Source organism: Nanorana parkeri, unplaced genomic scaffold, assembly GCF_000935625.1.
Source record: "Nanorana parkeri isolate BGI_ZX_2015 unplaced genomic scaffold, ASM93562v1 scaffold67, whole genome shotgun sequence".
Lineage (NCBI taxonomy): Eukaryota > Metazoa > Chordata > Amphibia > Anura > Dicroglossidae > Nanorana > Nanorana parkeri.
The window spans coordinates 1,992,485-2,015,237 of NW_017306335.1; the positions used below are offsets into that span (position 1 = coordinate 1,992,485).

The following is a 22,753-nucleotide window of genomic DNA, read 5'->3' on the forward strand; positions in this document are numbered from 1 at the left end:
TTGAAACTAAATGGCAGAGCGAGTTCTGTGACATGCTAACACACCCTTTGCATGTGCATTCTTTATATATAGCCAGATCCTTATCACACAGGTGACCCAAGTTCACGGCGACACTGATAGCTGAACACTGACAGTAGCACACAAAGCAGCAAAATAAACTCCTCTGTTCTGGCAAGAGAAAGTTTCCAGGAGATTGTTAGAGAGAAATTATAAAACAAACTTCCTGCTGAGATGATAACAATAAAATATGGAGGAGGTGACGGCAAGGAAAGTGAGTAAGGAAATATCCCCTACTTATTGTAACAAATCACCATAAATCAGGCTGTCACCCAATTCCTGAGGGCGTGGTGCCCTTCTTTTTTCTAAATCATGAGAAGTTATGAGTTTTTAATGGGAACATGTATCTTCAGCGAGCACAGTTTCTGAGTGAATATTGTCATGTTTGCTTGACAGTAAGAGGATACTATTTCCCTTTAAAAAAATATTTATAATCATTTTAAGGAGTCAACCAGTGACTTTTTATATGTCTTGGATTCTCCAACAGCGAGATCTCCCTGCCAAAATTCCCGACTGCCCACAAGGGAGATTTGGGTGTTCCCGCCCACCTTTGTTTGTTCCAGCTCATCTTCCTGTTTCATCTTTAATAATATAAATTATATTTAAAAAATCCACCAGGAATACTGGGAACCCCTCATAATGCTCACAACGTATGTGCAGCCTGGGAACATAGTGCGGGGATCATGGGAACCCCTCATAATGACCATAGCAGTCCCAGGAACTCAGCACAGGGATGGTGGGAGCCCCTCATAATGAACACAAGTATGCAGACCCAGGAACTCAGCACAGGGATGGTGGAAGCCCATCATCCTGGTTTCCAATTTGGTTTTGGCTGCCATCTGGGTCTCTGGAGGGGACATGAACCCTGCAACCAATACAGTTCTCATTTGCCCTTGTTTTCAACAAATTCTATGCTGAATATTTAGAGGCCTAAACAGTACAAGGCTTCCTTGTCTATCCATCCACCCATTACCTGGTCTGCAAGATCTAACTGCATGTCTTTAATTTCAGTTTTAGGAGAGCCAGTTTTATCCTGACTCTCCATAGGGTGACCTGTTCACTAATGTGCCAGAAGTGGCCCTTGTACCTTTCTTGCTGCCAGGCAGTGCAGGCCCAGGGATAGGAGTACCACCAACAGGACGAGTGTCTCCAAGTTTCGTCTGTCCCAGAGGGAATGGACAAGGGGTATACTGCCCACCTGCCAGTCATAGCACAGGGTGATGGGGGCCAGAAGCAGGCAGGCATTGAATGCCAGGAGGTAGGAGAAGGTCAGGAACCTGCAGAACAGAGAAAGCTCAATCAACATGGTGGAATACTGTAATTGAATGTCATATCACATTTGTTAAAAGGGTACTAACCCCATTGTCTTTCTTAAACTGTGTGTTGAACCCAGTGGCGTAACAATCGCCATACCGACCAAGGCGGCCGCTATGGGGCCCGGGCACAGGGGGGCCCGGCCAGGGCCGCCTGGGTCGCTATGGCATTTAAGGGTGCTGGCTGTCACTGACACAGCTCAGCAGCGGCCGCGGCGCATTTCCCCTCAAAGCCGATGCAGAGCTGTGTCATTGACAGCCAGCCGCTGCGGCAGATGAGAGGGGTGTTCGTAAAGAAGGAGGAGGCGGGGCCCACCTAAGAGCAACCCCGCCTCCTCTTACATCACTGGCCAGCGGCCTAAGAGCAGGTGGGGCCAGTGATGTAAGAGGAGGCGGGGCCCGGGGACGGAACAGGAGGCGGGGCCCTGGGACCACAGAGGCGGACAGTGCTGACAGGTAAGAGATCTCAGACCCTGCAAAGCCCACTATAGAGAGTATATGGTGGGCTCTGCAGGGTCACTCTCCTGTGGGCTCTGCAAGTGGCATAACTAGCAATCACGGGGCCCCATACAAAATTTTGCTATGGGGCCCTGTGATTTCTAGTTACGCCCCTGAGAGAACCTCAACTTACTTGGAGTATTGGAAACATTCTAATCACTGAATACATTGAAGTGCTTTTAATTATCAGTGGAGGCGTGTATCTTATCTTCTACCTCTCCGAGGTGGCAAAAAAGGGCACCTTTTAGCCCTCAGATTTGTGGGCAAATCCATCCCACACACCAGTCATACACCACATGCACTTTTACAAGTAGATACTGGTCAGCCCTCATTACTAAAGACTGGCAGCAAATTAAGACTGGCAGAATCATCTAATGTCTGTGACACTGACCAACGCCCAGAACCCTTCCCCTGACTAAATGACCCACCATCAAGGGGGCTGACATGGGATTTAAAAAAATATTGTAACTATATTATTTATATTGTGGTCTCTTTGCAGAGCTCATTCTTCCTTCTGAAGCAGGACTTTCTGAAAGGTTTAGACCCACATTTTGGGAGCTATGTTGCATTTGTTAAGTCTGTGACAGGTCCTCTTTGCCTTTATTCACACCCCAACATGGCCTAATTCCACTTTCCATTCTTAATGACTGTTAGAACAACCTGCTGAGACAGGACGGAGCTCCTATCCCACCGCAGGAGACAAATAAACATTGCGCTGGCCTTGGGCCACGGCTCTTCCACATACCTGGTGAGGATGTAAGGAGAGAAGGAAGCCGGATTGTCTTGCTCTGAGAACAATGGCATAGAGCCTCCCATGATATGAACGCGGAAAGCCAACACCACCATCACCTGTGAGAGAAAGAGGCTCTGATCAAATATCCTCTTCATAGGTGGCAGTCAGTGCGCTGAGCAGAGGCTGGGTGCAGCCAGCATATTTATCACTCTTATTGTACAGAGGTATACATACACATATATGACAGCAGTGTATAGCCAGTCAGAGGAGCCAAGTATTCATAACTATTTAATACTTCAGGGTAGAGAAGAGGGGGGGGGGGGGTAGAGAGAAAGTTAGAGGAAAGAAAGAGAGGGAGAGGGGGAGAGAAAGAGAAGAGGGAGAGACAGGAAAAAGAGGGGGATAAGAGAGAGGTACGCAAGGGGCGCAGAAAGAGGCATGGTACAAAAAGAAAAAAAAAGAGAGAGACGCGGGGGCAGAGAGAGCATAAAAACAGATAGGAAAGAAAGAAAGAAAGAAAAATAGAGGGAGAGAGAGAGAGATATAAAAAGACAGTGAGAGGAATAATGGAGAGGCAGAGATAGAGAAAGGGAGAGAGAGGAAAGGGAGAGAGAAATAAGAGATAGAAAGAGAAAATAAGATAAAAAGAGAGAGAGGGGGGGAAAGAGAAAGAAAGAAAGAGGGAGATAGGGGAAAGAGAGAGATAGGGATAGAAAGGTAGAAAAAGAGAGAGAGGAAAGCGAGAGAAGGCAGATTGAGAGGAAAATTAGAGAGAGAGACACGAGTGGCGCAAAAAAGGAGAAAGAGGCATGAAAGCATGGAAAGAGAGAGACAGAGACATGAGAAGAGAAAGAGAGAAAGAGAAGGAGGGAGAGACAGATAGGAAAGAAAGAAAGAAAGAAAAATAGAGGGAGAGAGAGAGAGATATAAAAAGACAGTGAGAGGAATAATGGAGAGGCAGAGATAGAGAAAGGGAGAGAGAGGAAAGGGAGAGAGAAATAAGAGATAGAAAGAGAAAATTAGATAAAAAGAGAGAGAGGGGGGGAAAGAGAAAGAAAGAAAGAGGGAGATAGGGGAAAGAGAGAGATAGGGATAGAAAGGTAGAAAAAGAGAGAGAGGAAAGCGAGAGAAGGCAGATTGAGAGGAAAATTAGAGAGAGAGACACGAGTGGCGCAAAAAAGGAGAAAGAGGCATGAAAGCATGGAAAGAGAGAGACAGAGACATGAGAAGAGAAAGAGAGAAAGAGAAGGAGGGAGAGAAAGAGAAGGACAGAGGCACATTGGGGAATTGGGGAGGAGGGGCATGAGAGACAAAGAATGCAGAGAGAGAGAAGGGGGAGATACCTAAAGGGGTTGGAGAAAAATGGGGGGGGGGGGGAAGGGGGGGGGGGAAAAGAAAAAAGGAAATAGAGAGGAAGAAATTGGAGGGGGTGGGGAGAAAAGAAGTTTCAGCCATGGGGGGCGGAGAGATAGACAGGGGAGAGGGAATAAAAAATGGACAAGTGAGACTGAGAAGACCTGGACCTTTTGATTTTAGCACCACTGCAACGTTTGCTGGGTAGCATTAGCAATGTACACATTGATTTGGCTTGTTTGAAGCTGCTCTTTAAAAATGAGTGTTACTTTATACATACACACAGATTGGGCTAGGATAGAATACTATCAGCACTCCAGGCATTCCTGGCAGCGCAGGAGTGGCCCCCCACGGGATACATCATCTAACTTGGCTCTGGCTATCAGGGGCCCCACCACTGCACGCTCAGGAGGAGGAGGCGGATTGGCTGAACACCGAGTGATATTCCACATTCCACTTACATGGCAGGAAACCAGCGCTGCTCTCCTCAGGAAGGGAACAGCCACAGCCCACAGATCCTTTATATGGCGCTCCAGAGACTGCAACCTAAAGGTCATAGAGAGGGAGAGGTGATATGGCAACCCTGTACACACTGACAGGCAAGGCACAGGGAGGACCTGTCACCTTTGAATGGAAATGTTCTTGTTAGTCAGCTGACTTGCCACTCTGCACAGCATGTGTCTTACAACTATGTATCCAAACAATCTGAAAGGACACTGTAATTGTTTCTGCTAAAAATTACAAGCACAGCTTAAAAGAAATTAACTTCTCTTATTTGCTCTCTTTTGGTCTTTTAAATATACCATTGAAAACATTTTGTTATATTTGTTTCATAAGTGCAAAAAAACCTGTTGATCCTGCCAGAAATCTAGCGAGCTAATAACTTTCTGTGCTCTCTGCCTGAGCTGCATTGTTATCAGCTACATTGTTTCCAATCCTCTCTGTGGACTAAAGAACCCCTCCCCTTGTGTTCTAGAGAAGAGAGGAGGGTGTCCTGTAGTCCTGCCCTATGGTGACAACATAGCTTCTCCGTAGATACAGTACAGTGAGTGAGTGTTGTCACCCTAGGACAGCAAGTTTGTTACTGGCATGGTCGCCACTTGTCAAATGCTGGCTGAGAGTGATATTTCCTACTGAGCAAGAGGTTGAAAATGATGAAGCTCAACAACGGTGCGGAAATAAACCCTGAACCAACCTTTTCAGCCTTCGCAGGCACAGGATCTGGAGGTCGTACACCAGGCAGACGCCGAACACTGTGATTCCTGTCTCTTTCACCAGCATGGCACAGGTACCCAGGAGCAGACTGAGAAGCAGGAGGAGAGGCGACCTCGTACCAGGAAAATGATCTGTGGCCGGATCCGTCTCAACACTCCTGGAACAACGAGACATACATGGCAGATGTATATAAGATTTTACAATCAAGACATTGATCCAGTGCAAGGGCCTGCAAGGACCTATCATCATTTTCAATGCATATTCTTACTGCGTATCATTGGCAACATGTAACAAGAGAACTGCCCTTCCCCTTACTCATTATTGGCTAATCTCTATGTCATTCACTCTTTAGCGGTTCACTCCAAGAATGCATCTGTGTTCTCCCTCTTATTTCCGTTTGCTTCTGTTACAATGTACCATTGGCAACATATAACCTGAGATACAAGCACTACCCTTCTCCTTACCCATTATTGGCTGATCTTTCCAATGTACCATTGGCCTCATGTGACCTGAGATAAGAGCAATACCTTTCCCCTTACCCATCACTGGCTGACCTTTACAATGTGCCATTGGCAGTATATAACCTGAGATACAACCACTACCCTTCTCCTTACCCATTATTGGCTGATCTTTCCAATGTACCATTGGCCTCATGTGACCTGAGATAAGAGCAATACCTTTCCCCTTACCCATCACTGGCTGACCTTTACAATGTGCCATTGGCAGTATATAACCTGAGATACAACCACTACCCTTCTCCTTACCCATTATTGGCTGATCTTTCCAATGTACCATTGGCCTCATGTGACCTGAGATAAGAGCAATACCTTTCCCCTTACCCATCACTGGCTGACCTTTACAATGTGCCATTGGCAGTATATAACCTGAGATACAACCACTACCCTTCTCCTTACCCATTATTGGCTGATCTTTCCAATGTACCATTGGCAACACATATATTGAAATAAGAGCAATACCCTTCTCCTTACCCATCACTGGCTGACCTTTCCAATGTACCATTGGCAACATATAACCTAAGATACAAGCACTACCCTTCTCCTTACCCATTATTGGCCGAGCTTTCCAATATACCATTGGCAACATATAACCTAAGTTACAAGCACTACTCTTCTCCTTACCCATTATTGGCCGACCTTTCCAGTGTACTATTGGCAACATATAACCTGAGATAAGAGCAATACCCTTCTCCTTACTCATTATTGGCCGACCTTTCCAATGTACCATTGGCAACATATAACCTGCGATAAGAGCAGTACCCTTCTCCTTACCTAATACTGGTTTACCTTTACGATGTACCATTGGCAACATATACATTGAAATAAGAGCAATACCCTTCTCCTTACCCCTCACTGGCTGACCTTTTCAATGTACCATTGGCAACGTATAACCTGAGATACAAGTATTACCCATCTCCTTACCTATTATTGGCTGATCTTTCCAACGTACCATTGCCAACACATAACCTGAGATAAGAGCACTACCCTTCTCCTTACCCATTATTGGCCGACCTTTCCAATGTACCATTGGCAATATAAAACCTGAGATAAGAACAGTACCCTTATCCTTACCCAATACTGGTTGACATTTACGATGTACCATTGGTAACATATAAATTGAAACAAGAGCAATACCCTTCTCTTTACCCATCAGTGTACCACTGGCAACATATAACCCAAGATTCAAGCACTACCCTTCTCCTTAACCATTATTGGGCGACCTCTATGTCATTAACTTTTTAGAAATTCAGTCCAAAAATAAATCTGTGTTCTCCCCCTCCTTCCCTTTAGCTTCTGGTACAATGTACCATATGCAACATGTGAATTGTCTTATAAAACTATACAATGATATACATAGAAGCCATACCTTACATATGAAAGGAACGCCAAGAGAAACAGCAAACAAGCCAAGACATCCGCTCTGCCCACAATGCCCGCTACCTGTGGGGTAACCAGGAAAAATGCTGATCAGAGGCATTAGTGAATTGAACCATTCTTTATTTTAACTCAGTGCCAGACCTGTAACCCAAGAGGAAAGCATTGTCCTCTGCACAATGGACTGGCTGCATTCCAAGTCACTCAGCTATCAGTGATGGGGATTTGATGTTGAGTTTTCCCTTGCATCTTCTACTTTTTTACAATAGTAAAGTGTTGGTTTCACCTACATTTTTGCTTTCCTACTATCTTGTTACAGCGTGTCATTGGCAACATGTAGCTTAAAGAGGAACTCCAGGATTTTCAAAAATTAACCCTTGCAGTGGAGCTACACCTGCACTGCAAGGGTTAAGTGCTTGTTTTGGTCTAGGTACACAAATAAAGAAAATATGCCTACCTGATCCTTGATCTCACCTGGCTGCTAGATTGGTCCCCTCTGCCTCTTCTTCCTCTTCCAGTCTAACCCCGCTAACGTCACTGCGTCTAATGCAGCCTATTCACTTGCATTAGTTGTGAGGCCACCTAGGGACATACCACAGCCAGAGCAGAGGGGAGAGAGGTAAGCGGTCCTCACCACGGGATCGAGGATTGGGTGAGTGTATTTTCTTTATTCCGTTCCCTAGACCAAATTAAGCAGTTAACCCTTGCAATGTAGGGGTAGCCCCACTGCAAGGGTTAACGTTTGAAAATCCTGGAGATCTGCTTTAAGACAAGAGCATCTCCCCCCTTCCCCTTGTCCTCACATATTATGGGTTAGCTGCTATGTCATCCGCTTGTTCTGAGTCCTGAAATTACCAGTGTCCTCCCTCTTCTTTCCTTGTGCTTCTGTTACAATGTATCATTGGCAATATGCAACCTGAGATAAGATCATTCCCTACTAAGACATTATTGGCTGACCACTGAGGCATTCACTTGTCAGGTACCGAGTCCTATGGCGAACCTGTGTCCTCCCTCTTCCTTCCTTATGCTTCTGTTACAATGTATCATTGGCAACATGTAACTTAAGACAAGAGTACAACCCTTATCCTCACACATGCTTGGCTGGATGTTGTGTCATTCACGTGTCGGGTTCCGAGTCCTACAATGGACCAGTGTCCTCCCTCTTCTTTCCTTGTGCTTCTGTTACAATGTATCATTGGCAACATGTAACTTAAGACAAGAGTACTACCCTTTTCCTCACACGTCATTGGCTGGCCTATGTGTCATTCACTTGTCACTAATCGAATCCTAGAATTGAGCTGTGCTCTCCCCTTTCTTCCCTTGTGCTCCTGTTACACTATATTGCTGGCGACATGTACCTGAGACAAGAGCACTCCCAATCACCTTCCACATTGATGGCCGTGCCTCTATATCATTTACTTGTTAGTGATTGAGCCCCAGAAATGAAGTGTGTCCTCCCTCTTCTTCTTCTCTTCTGTTTTACTATATTTAGTGCCAGGACAAGGTCATTTAGTGTCCAAGGTAAAAAGGCCAAAGTGTGCCCCTCTCATCAATTGTGTGTAATTTTAAAATCTATTTTTTTCAACAATGAATCCAGATCAAATATTCATTGCCCAGCAAAGTATGTAATTACATTTTTGCCCAATAATTTACAGTCATCATGTTTGTGAACAACTCTACCTCTCTCAGCTCTGCTTCCCTGAACTTCCTGTCCAGTACAAGATCACAAGGGACAGAGCAGTCTCAAACAGCTGTCCATCTACAGCTTGGGGAAGGGAAGAAGGAGGAGTGGAGAGCAGGAAAGTGGTTTGCCTTGCTGTGCCTGTTTATTTGTGGAGACACACACAGCTTACCAGCACACAAAAGGGTAGCTCCATAGGACCCAGCAAGGGAAAGGAGGCTAAAGGAGGAGGAGCTAAAACAGGATATCAGGACCAGTGCTCAAGAAACTAGCTGATTCTGCTTGAAACTAGCAACATCCATGATAAGCGAGCATTTGAAATAGCACACAAACTTAAGTAACAATCTAGGCTGCATATGTTGCAGGTTCTGGCCTCTTTGTGCCCCCCTCCTGTTGCAGCGCCCATGATGGCTGTCAGGGGCTGTCAAATAACATACAATATCTATAAAAATGACTCTTACAGCTTCGGTGTGAACTGGGTGCACAGCAAAAAGGAGTGCGGTGCCCAATGCCGGTCTGCGGCCCTCAAATACGGTCCTACTGCATACGTAACAGAGCAATGAGCTGACCAGGCAGTGTAACACGACATTCACCATGTGGAAATAAAAGGGATCCAGACCCCACCAATACACATTCATCCTGCAACAGGAGAGAAGAAAAAAAATGTTAAAGGATATCTAAACCCAAGAACAAAAATATCATCTGTTACAATTTGCCGGTCCTTAGATGTAGAGGCTGCATTTGCTTTCTTTCTTTTCTGCAAGTATAAAAAATACCTGTTGATCCTGCCAGACTTAAGCAATGTTATCAGCCTTTCCAGCTATTTTCCATGAACTACTGAAGAGGAAAAAAGAGGGAGGCGTATAAAGTCCAAATCAGGAGTGAGCGACCTAGGGTGACAACTCTGCTTCTCCATAGATACAGCATGGCGAGTGAGCGTTGTCATCCTAGGACAGGAAGTGTGTTACTGGCAGGATCACCAGGTGGAAAAAAAGCCAGAAACAACTAAATTAATGCAACCACTAAGGAACAGTGTTGCTAGTGTCAGTTCCTGTTCCCCGCTTAGACAGTTGTCCCCGGAACAGGTGTCTCTATTGGAGGATTTCCCCTCCCCTCTTGTTCTGGTGACAACTCTACCCGTTTGGATTTCCCATCACTCTGTGTCTTGGTAACAATGATTTTAATTTTAACATACTCACTGGCCACTTTATTAGGTACACTTTGCTAGTACTGGGTTTTATCTTCAGAACGGTTTTAATTCTTCGTGGCATTGATTCAACAAGGTGATGGAAACATTCCTCAGAGAGTTTGGTCCATACCAACATGATAGCATCACACAGTTGCTGCAGATTTGTCGGCTGCACATCCATGATGCGAAGCTCCACCGGCCTGAATCGTTGATACAAGTGAGGATGGATCCATGCTTTCATGTTTTTTACATCAAATTCTGACCCGACCATCCGAACGTCGCAACAGAAATCGAGACTCATCAGACCAGGCAACGTTTTTCCAATCTTCTATTGTCCAATTTTGGTGAGCCCTTGCAAACTGTAGCCTCAGTTTCTTGTTCTTAGCTGAAAGAAGTGGCAGTCGGTGTGGTCTTCCTGGCTGTAGCCCATCTGCTTAAGGTTCAATGTGTTGTGTGTTCAGAGATGCTCTTCTGCATACCTCGGATGTAACGATGTAACGTATTTGAGTTACTGTTGACTTTATATCAGCTTGAACCAGTCTGGCCATTCTTCTCTGACCTCTGGCATCAACAAGGTATTCTTGCCCAGAGAGCTGCCGCTCACTGGATATTTTCTCTATTTCAGACCATTCTCTGTAAACCCGAGAGATGGTTGTGTATGAAAATTCCAGTTGCTGAAATACTCAAACCAGCCCGCCTGGCACCAACAACCCTGCCACGTTCAAAGTCACTTAAATCACCTTTCTTCCCCATTCTGATGTTCGGTTTGAACTTCAGCAGACCATCCTGACCATGTCTACATGCCTAAATGTGATTGGCTGATTAGATGTTTGTGTTACCGAGCAGTTGAAGAGGTGTACCTAATAAAGCGGCCAGTGAGTGTACAGTATATTAATAAGACTATTTAGACAAGTCTGACAATTTTACATAAAAAATATATATACATTTACACGTATAAAAGGCTACTTAAAGTGGAACTCCAGAATTTATTCACAGAGCCAGATAAGATTAGAAACTCTGTCAGGATTTACTGCTGTCTGTATCCCCCGCTGGGAAGATTTCACTTCATTTTCTGCGTGGTCACTGAGACATGAAGTGTGGCAACCCCCCAAAGCGCACACAAAAATCTTACATAAGTACTAACAGAATTCTGTCTAAAAAGAAACAAAAAGGTTTGTGTGACAGTTCAACTGATATTGTTGGAGGGGAAGTCAGGTAGTTACAGACAATAATGATCTTGGTTTGGTCGGTGAATTATAGTTCAAATGACTGAGCGCTGTCTACACATTCGCGCAGGGAAGAGGAACACTTTGTGCACCAGACTCTAGCAGGAGAGATCAATAACCAGAGCTTTCCTTCGGGAAGAGCTGATTGGCCAGAAGGGATTAATGGCAACCAATAACTTTCCTCCAGAGAAAGTTCAATTCATACATTCAAATATTGTATCCGTACAAGGATCCCCTCGGCCATCTAACCGTAAACGGGGAGCTTTCTCTTACGCGTAAGCAACTTTAGGTTTATCCATCCTGCGAACCAAACTCATAATCCCGCTGTATCAAATGCATTCGTCATAAAAGTCTTTTTTATATTTATATTTAAGAAATACACAAGTGCCACAATGTTTTAGGATTTCCCCCAAACTGTGAAGGAAAACAAACACGGCCGGTCTCAGCGTTCCCACTGAAACCAAATTCCACAGAGGGGATCACATTACATAACTCGCAGCTCACAACCGCGGCAGGCCGGAGGCGCAGCCTTTGATAATGTTTACATTTTCAGTGTGGTTTAGTTCTAATTTAGGCCTGAAAGAGCGCATTGTGATCGCCCCACAGATGTCTGTGCTATTTGTAGCTAAACCAGCAATTAGCGTCTTCAAAGCGTCCCGTTTCATTTGACGCTTGACGTGTGAAATAGCGCAGCCACGCCATTGTGTTAAACACTCGATAAGTTCATATTTAAAGGGAAAGTGTAGTGTGTGTTCACTAAACACATATTTTAAGTGATTGCAATGTCTACTTTTAGGGCTGTCCATAAGGGTGTTGTTGCGGGTGCAATGTCGTTTCGGGTCGGGGGTTGGGAAGGGTTGGTACTGGCAGCGAATGGTCACTGGGTCACTTGTGTTTTGGGGTGGGGGGGTGGGGTCACTGTCAGTGGCTTTGTCCGGCGTCAACCCTGACATCACCCAGCTCGGCGAGGTGCATGTCAGAGCGTCCCACTCAGGACCTGGCAACTGGTGACATCAGTGAGCTGGGCGGGAAGAGCTCTGTGTCCAGTCCAGTGATGCTGTGTGTGCAGCACAGAATCATTGGTTGCTAGGATGCAGTCGGCCATACCTTAACAACCATGATGCTTTGAGGGCCCCCTGGGTCCTAGCAACCAGTGATGCTTTATGGCCTGCACACTGTCCTTGGTTGCTAAGATACTAGTGGCCCAACAGCATAATAGGCTGTTATGGTGCACGGTGCACGGTGCACCGGCCTGTGTCAAAGCAATTCAAACCCAGGGTTTGTCTGTGTTCTAGCAACCAATGACGCTCTGTGCGCCACACAGCATCATTGGTTGCTAGGATGCAGTCAGACGCACCTTGACAACCATAACAGTTTTTAGCCCCCTGCATTCTAGCAACCAATGATGCAAAGTGCCATTGGTTGTTAAGATGCTGGTGGCCCCACACTGCGTCATAGGTTGTTATGATGCACCAGCTTGCATCCTAGCAACCAATGATTCAGTGGAGTCCAGCCACTAGCGTCCTAGCAACCAATGATTCTATGTGGTCCAGCCACAAGCGTTCTAGCAACCAATGGTATACACAGAGTCATTAGTTGCAAGGGCACAGATGGAGGTTTGTCATGGGGGCAAGCTGACCAAACTGGTCACCCTGTGGTCAAACTGCAATTCGAGTTCGACCCCAACCCGAAGCTCATCCGTGATAAATATATGCTGCTAAAGACAGATAAATAAAGTGTAACTAAACCCAGACAATGAACTTCTCTCATTTGCTCCCTTCTGATCTGTTAAATAAACCCCTGAAAGTGTTTTGTTATATCTGTTGGGTGAGTGCAGAAAATTACCTATTGATCCTGCCAGAAATCTAGTGAGCTGATAGCTTGCCTGTGCTTCACTCTTATCAGCTATATTGTTACCAGCTATCTCTGTAAACTAATCCCCCCCCCCCATTTTACAAAAAAGAGGATAGGGGGAGGTGTTCTGTATTCCTGCCCTAAGGTGACAACGCTGCCCCTCTATACAGTACAGTGAGTAAGTGTTGTCCCCCTAGTAAAGGAAGTGTGTCAATGGCAGGATCACTAAGTGAAAAGGAGAAAACTAATGGAGCCACTACAACTAAGAGGTTGATGAGATTAAAAGTCAGAATTCTGATTTTCAAACACAAAATTCTGACTTTCAAACACAGAATTCAGACTTTAGAAGTCAGAATTTTGTTTAACATTTTTTTAGCATGGCCCCAGGGCTCTTCCATAGTATAAGTATAAGGAGGAATTCCCCCTCTCATTGGGAATTCGGTTCCAGTGAGAACGGTCACCACAAATGTAACCGGAGAGAGTATTTCAGAAGAAAAGCCTGAGTGTTACCCTTAGCAGGCTGAGAGCAAGGGGGGGGGGGGGGCATTGTTTATACTGAGCCCAACATCTGAAACTGTTTTACTCTGCGGCCCGAGGCGTGCTATCGGCTAATACCCGTGTGATTCTTGTGTATAGACGTCCCGGGCCTTCACTGGCCAACCGCACGCTTGTCACTGCGCACATTTCTGAAATGTCTCCGCAAATAACTTTCCTCATTTATTTATTATTTTTCTTTCTTTCTTCATTTTCCTGATTCCTCGTCCTATCAGATTCTTCTGTGCCCAGGAACTGTTTGAAAAATGTGCTGACTGCTGTGGCAGATCTGTACTCAGAAGATCCAATGTGTGCAGAACCAAATGTCTGCCAGCGTCCCCCCAAATTGTTATGTACAATGCAGCTCACAGCAGTCTCAAGAGAGAGGTATGCAGAGAAATGTTTTGTTTAGCTCCAGTGATAAATGTATCATTATGAATATACAGTATGAGGAAAGATAGACACAGCGTCACGTCCCTGTTATTGATCTCTTTGATTACCTTCTACTGCTCAGCAACACCATGTCCCTATCACCAGATACACTGATCATTTCCTATACATATGGGCCAACCACTGCTCAGCAACACCATGTCCGTGTCACTGCTGTCTCTGATCTCCTACTATAGATATGTAACATTTACTGCTCAGCAATAGAATGTCCCTGTCAGTGCTGTCCCTGATATGCAGCACAGTGTTCTTGTCAATGCCATCCTTAATTTCTATGTATTCATATGGGCCATCCACTGCTCAGCACCACAATGTCCCTGTCACTGCTGTCTCTGATCTCTTCCTGAAGATATGTTCCCTCTACTACTCAGAAGCACAATGTCTCTGTCACTTCTATCCCCGATCCCTCCCTATAAATAATTCTGACATCCATGGCACAGCAACAGCATGTCCCTGAAACTAAACTCTATGATCATTTTCTATAAGTATGTGCCATCCAGTTCTCAGCCACACAATGTCCCTGTCACTGCTATCACTGATCCCCTTTTATAGATATGCAAAGTCCACTACTCAGCAATAGAATGTCCCGGATAAGCAGCACAGTGTTCTTCTCGTCACTGCCACCCCTCATTTCTGTTTATACATATGGGCCACCTACTGCTCAGCAACATAATGTCCCTGACACTGCTGTCCCTGCTCCCTTCTAATACATAAGAAGCACCTACTACTCCCTAACACAATGTCCATGACACTGCTGTCTCTGACCCCTTACTAATACATATGCAACACCTACTGTTCAGTAACATTATGTCCCTGACACTGCTGTCTCTGACCCCTTCTAATAAATAAGAAACACCTACTGTTCAGTAACATGATGTCCCTGACACTGCTGTCTCTGACCCCTTCTAATAAATAAGAAGCACCTACTGCTCAGTAACATGATCACTTCTCGTACATATGAAGCTCAGTAACATAATGTCCCTGACACTGCTGTCTCTGACCCCTTACTAATACATACAAAACACCTACTACTCACTAGAAGCATCTCAAGCTGATGTCATCGACACAAGCACAAAGCTCATCTACACTGGTCCTACCCCAGCTCCTAACTGCTACATATAATACATTTTAGAAATCTTGGAATATACAACTGTAAGTCCCAGCATGTCTCCATTCCCATCCAGCACCAGGGACATGCTGGGATTCCCCAACAGATAGATGGCTGAAGGATGCTTAGACCTGGAACATAAAGCCCCTACTGAGTACCTGAAGCTCAGCACGCACAGCGGGCGATATGACTTGTGACTCGTGTTGTCATTCATGGCTTTGCCCCAAAAGTCATTCCTGAAGACCCTGCTGAGGTTGGTCTCCGCTCGGCTGTCCGGGTTATTGAGGATGGCCCAGATGTCGTCGTGGACAAACTCCCCAAAAAGAGATCCGGCAAAGCACAGACCTGCCGCCAAGGCCGGAAGGGCAAACGTCCATGCGCCGAGATCGACCACTTTGGGAAATGGGGAATTTCTGGGTCTTCTGAGTCCTGCTTTATGACCGTCATCCCAAATCCCACCTGCACAATGACTCTTTCCCACCCCATTGGATGTGTTCCTGGGGCTTTCTCTTTGGACACTCATCATCCCACTGTTGGAATGGCCTTTCTGGATGAAGGTTGGGACACTTTGTCCATTCTTGGTGCACAGGTCTGTGGGTGAGTTCTGCAGGTTCCTGGACCCCTTATGACTTCTGGGGTTATTTGCTACCTGTTTGATGTCACTCTGGTTCCCACCATTAGCCATACTCGCCCTTTGTGCCAACTGCTCCACATCGTTAGAGGTATCCGGAGGTACCTTGTTGTCAATGACCTGCCAGCCACTTCTCATACTCATGCCTCACATCTTGTTTGGAACACGTCTCTTTGCATAGCGCATGCTTACTGCTCCACCCTAAACAATACGTCCCAAAATCTTCTCGGCTTCAGGGTTAGCTGTTTCTGAATCCTGTCCATTTTATCCATCCACTAGGCCGGCAGGCTGAGGACTCTGCAAAAAAAGAAGAGATTGTCTCATTACCTAGTCAGTAGATCCCCCTGTCCACTCTCTCAATGGACTTCCTATATATTTGTGGCTGTCTCTGCCCCAGCCTGGCACTGCAGCTGCCTTCTGTACTGAAGCTGTCTATAGTAAAAGCTCCTTACTGAAAAGAGATCTGTCTCGTTATCCGTATCTCATCCTGCCATCTCTTCAGCAGTCACGCTTTTCTGTTCTGCCTGTCTCTTTACGTAGCAGAAGTCATGCAGTTCTAATTGTCACACTGATCAGCCGTCTCCTGTACTGAAGCTGTCTATAGTAAAAGTTCCTTACTGAAAAGAGATCTGTCTCGTTATCCGTATCTCTTCCTGCCATCTCTTCAGCAGTCACACTTTTCTGTTCTGCCTGTCTCTTTATGTAGCAGAAGTCATGCAGTTCTAACTGTCACACTGATCAGCCGTCTCCTGTACTGAAGCTGTCTATAGTAAAAGTTCCTTACTGAAAAGAGATCTGTCTCGTTATCCGTATCTCTTCCTGCCATCTCTTAGGCCGTCATGCTTTTCTGATCTGCCTGTCTCTTTAGTAGCAGAAGTCATGCAGTTCTAACTGTCACACTGATCAACCGTCTCCTGTGCTGAAGCTGTCTAACCTAATTACTAAGATATCTGTCTCTTCTGGAGATCAGCTGTCCCTCTATGTTAGGTGTGCTGTCTCTTGTTCCTGAGCTGGAAAGTCTACAGGATGTTACTGCTGAGATCTCTCTCTTATTATCACCGGTCAGATGACACTTCAGCAGTCTCTCCTTCAGGTATCTGATTGTCTCAGCTCTCTCAATTGGCAGTCTCCATGTGAATATAGAACACTTACCCAGACCCTCCTCAGGTTGTCTTTGGATGTTTATCTGTCATGTCTGTCTACTCTACCTACCTGCTTGAGCAGTCTCTCCGTGGTGTCTTCTCCCAGTAGTCTTTCCTCTCTCTAACACTCTGTCCAATCCCTCCTCCCTGCTATCTCTGTATTATTACTCCACCTTACATAATATTCCCACTGATGTCACCAACTCCACCTCTCTGACAAGTGACTTTCCTTAGTACTTCTATCTTTCCAGCACCCTCCTGCACACTCCATGCAGTCCCTTATGTCAGCTGTGTAAGTGCAGTTCACAGCGCATATGAAGGTGATCGCAGTGCACAGCTGTCATGATGTACAGGAAGGCTTCACATTCGCAGTGTGTTCTCCGGCTGTCATTTGTCAGGTTGTCTCTTGCTGTGTGCAGTGCGGTCTCAGCTGTAATTTGTCAGGTTGTGATTCGCAGTGTGCAGTGCGGTCTCCGGTTGTCGGCTCTGTCAGTGTGCAGGCGGTCTCAGCTGTCATTTGTCAGGTTGTCTCTCGCAGTGTGCAGTGCAGTCACAGCTGTCAGATCTCCCGTTGTCTCTCGCAGTGTGCAGTGCGGTCTGTGGTTATCGGCTCTCGCAGTGTGCAGTGCGAGCTCCGGCTGTCAGATCTCCGGTTGTCTCTCGCAGTGTGCAGTGCGGTCCCAGCTGTCAGATCTCCCGTTGTCTCTCGCAGTGTGCAGTGCGGTCTGTGGTTATCGGCTCTCGCAGTGTGCAGTGCGGTCTCCGGCTGTCGTCTATCGCAGTGTGCAGTGCGGTCTCCGGCTGTCGGCTCTCGCAGTGTGCAGTGCGGTCTCCGGCTGTCGGCTCTCGCAGTGTGCAGTGCGGTCTCTCTGATGCTGTCTCTCTGCAGGCCGCAAAGTGTGGGAGAGTCTCGGCAGTGCGGTCTCATACCTTGGAACAGTCCCCAGTATTTCAGCAGTCTCTCGGGGGGAATCTGACAGTCTGTACGCAGTCTCCGATGCTGGCTGTCTCTGCAGTCTCTCTGACTCCGCACAGCCGAGAATAAACATCAGCAGCCGCCTCCTCCCCGCGCATCCTCAGTGCTTTCCATCCATCCCTCCATCATACCCTTCCTTCTCTGCTTCCCCCACACCTCTATCCTTCCATCTATAATCTATGTATTCCTACATCCGTATATCCATCCATCCATCCCTCCATCATCATACCCTTCCTTCTCTACCCATACCTCTATCCTTCCATCTATAATATATGTATTCCTACATCCGTATATCCATCCATCCATCCATCCCTCCATCGTACCCTTCCTTCTCTACTTACCCACACCTCTATCCTTCCATCTATATAAGTATTCCTTTATCCGTATATCCATCCATCCCTCCATCATACCCTTCCTTCTCTACTTCCCCACACCTCTATCCTTCCATCTATAATCTATGTATTCCTACATCCCTATATCCATCCATCCCTCCATCATACCCATCCTTCCATCTATAATCTATGTATTCCTATATCCATCCATCCATCCCTCCATCATACCCTTCCTTATCTACTTCCCCATACCTTTATCCTTCCATCTATAATCAATGTATTCCTTCATCCGTACATCCATCCATCCCTCAATCATACCCTTCCTTCACTACTTCCCCATACTTTTATCTTTCTTTCTATAATTTATGTATTCCTACAGCCCTATGTCCATCTATCCCTCCATCTACTCATCCCTCCATCTACTCATCCCTCCATCTACTCATCCCTCTTTTCTTCCCCATACCTCTATCCTATATCCCTCCACCTATAATCTATGTATTCCTCTATCTATCCATCCCTCTATCTATCCATCCTTCTCTACAAACCCATAGCTTTATCCTTCCATCTATAATCCTCCTACATCCGTATATCCATCCCTCCATCATACCCTTGCTTTTCTACTTCCCCATACCTTTTTCTTTATCCCTATATCCTTCCATCTATAATCTATGTATTCCTATATCCCTATATCCATCCATCCATCCCTCCATCATACCCTTCCTTCTCTACTTCCCCATACCTTTTTCTTTATCCCTATATCCACCCCAAACTCCATCTATCCCTATATCCATTCCTCAGTTATACATCCATTCTTCTATGTATGCTTCTCTGTCTACTTCTCCATTAATCCCTCCATCCATCTACACATCAATTTCTCTCTATCCATTAATCTATAGCCCTCTTTATCCCCTTCTCCATCCATCCCTCCATCTAACCCTCCACTCTTTATGTCCTTCTCTATGTTTCTATGCCTCTATTTATCACATTCTATCCCTTCCCCATTCATCCTCCATCCTTTTCTATCCATATATCCCTATTGTTATCTATCTAACCACATCCATCCCTCGCCCATACAACCATCAATGTGTGATAAAGAATGTTGCATTGAATTTGTTACCTCAGCGCATTAAGGTGTGAATAGGCCCTTACTATAAATAGCACTAAAGTGCACAACTTTTTTAGCATGTCCATGGGCCAGCCTAAGGTCTGGAGCCCTGGGCAGCCACCTATTCTGCCATTATAAAAATCTGCCTCTTCCCATGAGAGTACCAAGGACCTCCCATCATTCACCTGGCTTATCTCAGCAGCCTCATGAGTGGGACTCTGGGACAGTCCAGCTGGCACTGTCACATATATTACTTATGTAGTATTAATCGGGAGACTGGCTAAGTCCTTTGTTACTTGTAGTACTTTGATGTAACAGGTGTGGAAGCTCTGCTTTACATGTCCATGTCAATTTCCCTTCATCCTCCCATAGCAGTTCCACCTGAACGGATTGTAACAGCTCTGTTGTTCTTTTTTTGTTTCCTTTGTTTGTAACTATGTTGTCGTGTTTGCTTCATTTGTCTACAACATAGACAATTATAAATCTATTTTGTTTTATATATTTATGTTTTGGGACCTGTTAAATTTTTACAGCATAAACATTAGCAGAATGTCACGATCACTACCCATCATGCCTCCTGGTAGGTTTGGCTACTGTCATCGGCTATGTTCACAAAAGGCCCCTGATCTGGAAAATCCATTGAGCAGGAAAATCTAGCGAATGGCAGAAGTCAGCGCGGCGTGTGCATGTTCATTGCTGGTGGTCGCCACGGTTATTTTGTTTAGAGAAACAGCCAAATATTTGGAAAGTGCTGTCACATCAATATCTGCAGACCATTTGAAACATTTCAGCACAGTTCAGTGTTTACTAATTATTTCACGACAGATCTTTGTGTCATAGTTACCTTTCAACTTAGATATGAATATATTAAAATTTTGCTAAAGGGTCAGTGTACCTAGGTTATAAAATATATAAAGACCTGTGAGGGTGTCAGTCTACCCGCAAGTGATATTTCAGTGGTTGTTGAGAGAGTTAAACCGTCTAACATTGTCTTGGATCTTGTGGGGACTCTATTTGTGAGATCTCCGCACTAAGTTCCCAGGTCTGCACATCTGCTCATCTGCTGTGCCCATTATGAGGGGCTCCCACCATCCCTGTGCTAAATTCCCACTTCTACGCAGTTGTTGTGTCCATTATAAGTGGCTCCCACAATCCCTGTGCTCGGTTCCCGGGTCTGTACACCTGTTGTGCCCATTATGAGGGGCTCCCACCATCCCTGTGCTCAGTTCCCGAGTTTGTACACCTGCTGTGCCCATTATGAGGGGCTCCTAACATCCCTGTGCTGAGATCCTGGGTCTACACACCTGTTGTGCCCATTATGAGGGGCTCCCACCATCCCTGTGCTGAGTTCCCAGGTCTGCACACCTGCTGTGCACATTGTGAGGGGTTCCCACCATCCCTGTGCTGAGTTCCCAGGTCTGTACACCTGCTGTGCTCATTATGAGGGACTCCCATCATCCTTGTGCGGAGTTCCCGGGTCTACACCCCTGTTGAGCCCATTATGAGGGTCTCCACCATCCCTGTGCTGAGTTCCTGGGTCTGCACATCGTTTAACCATTTAGAGGGGCTCCTGAGATTCCTGAGCTGAGTTCCTGGGTCTTTATACCTGCTGTGCCCATTATAAGGGGCTTCCACCATATCTGTTCTGAGTTCTTGGCTCTGCACACCTGCTGTTCCCAATATGAGGGTCTCCCACTCTGAAAGCAGAATTCTCTCTCTTTAGAAAACTCATAGGGAGACATTCATCAGTTGTTCTGTCGCACAGCAAAGCAATATTGAGCGGTGGCAGTGAGACTAATTGTGCAACTGAATTACTACAAGGTTACCGACTGAGTCATAGAGTCCTCCCTCAGCTGCTCTTGCATAGCATTGTGACAGAATAAAACCTGACCCCGACCATTTCTTCATTAAGGGACTTTTAGAGTGGAAATCTGTTTTATTTTCTGTAATAAATCTGTCCCAGAACTTTGCAAACTGCTGCACTTGGCTGCCCAGGAATACCCAGGACTGTAAAATTGTCACAGAGACTTTGCTGAATGAGAGGCAGCCTGATTTGCTACTAACTGTGTCACTTATTTCCTTAATTGATGTTCCCCATTCTGATCTGTGACAACGTTATCATATGTGCATCCTGTGTGTCAATGGCACACACAGCCTCACCCTGCACAGAGATTTTCCAGCTCGTGGGACAACTAGATGCCAGCAGACTAACAGGGTTATTCACAAAAGGGTGAAGAGTTTGGAGAAGGCAGGAGAAGTGAACAATCTAGGACAACAGAACTGAACTGAAAAGTGAGCTGAATTGGAGAATTTTTCCAAATTAGCTATTTTGGCCTAGATTGTTCCCTTCTCCTGCCTTCTCCAAACTCTTCACTCTTTTGTGAATAACCCTGTTAGTGATCCTCACTTGTGTTGTTAACTCTCCAGTTCACCCTTTATCTACACAAACAATAGCTGCCACCACGCACACACCACGCTCAGCAACTGCTGTGACTATCTTGACCTTAAGGCTGGGTTCACCCCTGAGCAATTTTTGTATGCTCGTTTTTCAGCTCGTTTTTTTCGCGTTTTTACGGGGTTTTTTCCCTTTATTTTCTCTATTTAAAAAAAAAAACATTATTTTTAGTTTCACTTTTAAACTTCGCGCCGGCTCCGCCCCCCTGGGACGCAGCCGCTCGCAAGGGACGGAACCCGAAAGTCGGCATCCGCCGAAGACACAGCAGGGATCGTGGACAAGGTAGGACATGTACGCTGTATTCCTGAGTGTGGCTCGGGGTTACTGCTTTGTTAACCCCGGTCCACACTCGGGAATACCAATGGAAACGCGCGGCAAAACGCCCCAAAGAAGCTCCTGTACTTCTTTGGGCATAGAGCGTTTATTCCTGTCTGGAGGGACCGTGAGTGTCACAGACATTGCTTAGGCCTGGTTCACACCTGGCCGTTTTACACCGCGTTCCTACGCGCTGTAAAACGCTCAACATGTGAAAGCCAATGATTGCCTATGGGCATGGTTCCCACCTGGGCGTTTTACAGCCTACGCGCTGTAAAACGCCCAGGTGGGAACCATGCCCATAGGCAATCATTGGCTTTCACATGTTGAGCGTTTTACAGCGCTGTTAAACGCCCAGATGGGAACCATGCCCATAGGCAATCATTGGCTTTCACAACTTGAGCGTTTTACAGCGCGTAGGAACGCGCTGTAAAACGGCCAGGTGTGAACCAGGCCTAAGCAATGTCTGTGACACTCACGGTCCCTCCAGACAGGAATATAACACAATTTAAAATATGGTAGCATTCTTCAAAGGGGCAAGAGTTCTTTTGTTTCTGATTTAGAGCATTAGAGATAAAGCTTACCACAACATCTAAATATCATTGTTAATAAAAGAAAGGCCGTGCAGGAAAAATATTTACAGAGACGATATTACAAACACAGACTAGGGATGTCCAGATACCAGTTCAGATACCAG

General features: G+C 45.7%; 1 protein-coding gene across 1 annotated transcript in view; it reads right to left on the reverse strand.

Moving 5' to 3' along the window:
• Positions 1-15,875, reverse strand: part of TMTC1 (transmembrane and tetratricopeptide repeat containing 1) — a 33,871-nt gene extending 17,996 nt beyond the window's left edge. The window contains exons 1-7 of the mRNA XM_018576432.1: positions 15,259-15,875; positions 9,204-9,381; positions 7,054-7,127; positions 5,150-5,326; positions 4,416-4,500; positions 2,614-2,717; positions 1,145-1,334 (exon numbers count right to left, since the gene is read on the reverse strand). Of these exons, the coding sequence (XP_018431934.1) occupies positions 1,145-1,334; positions 2,614-2,717; positions 4,416-4,500; positions 5,150-5,326; positions 7,054-7,127; positions 9,204-9,381; positions 15,259-15,875 (1,425 nt within the window). The remainder of the gene's footprint in view (positions 1-1,144; positions 1,335-2,613; positions 2,718-4,415; positions 4,501-5,149; positions 5,327-7,053; positions 7,128-9,203; positions 9,382-15,258) is intronic.
• Between the last annotated feature and the right edge of the window lie 6,878 nt (positions 15,876-22,753).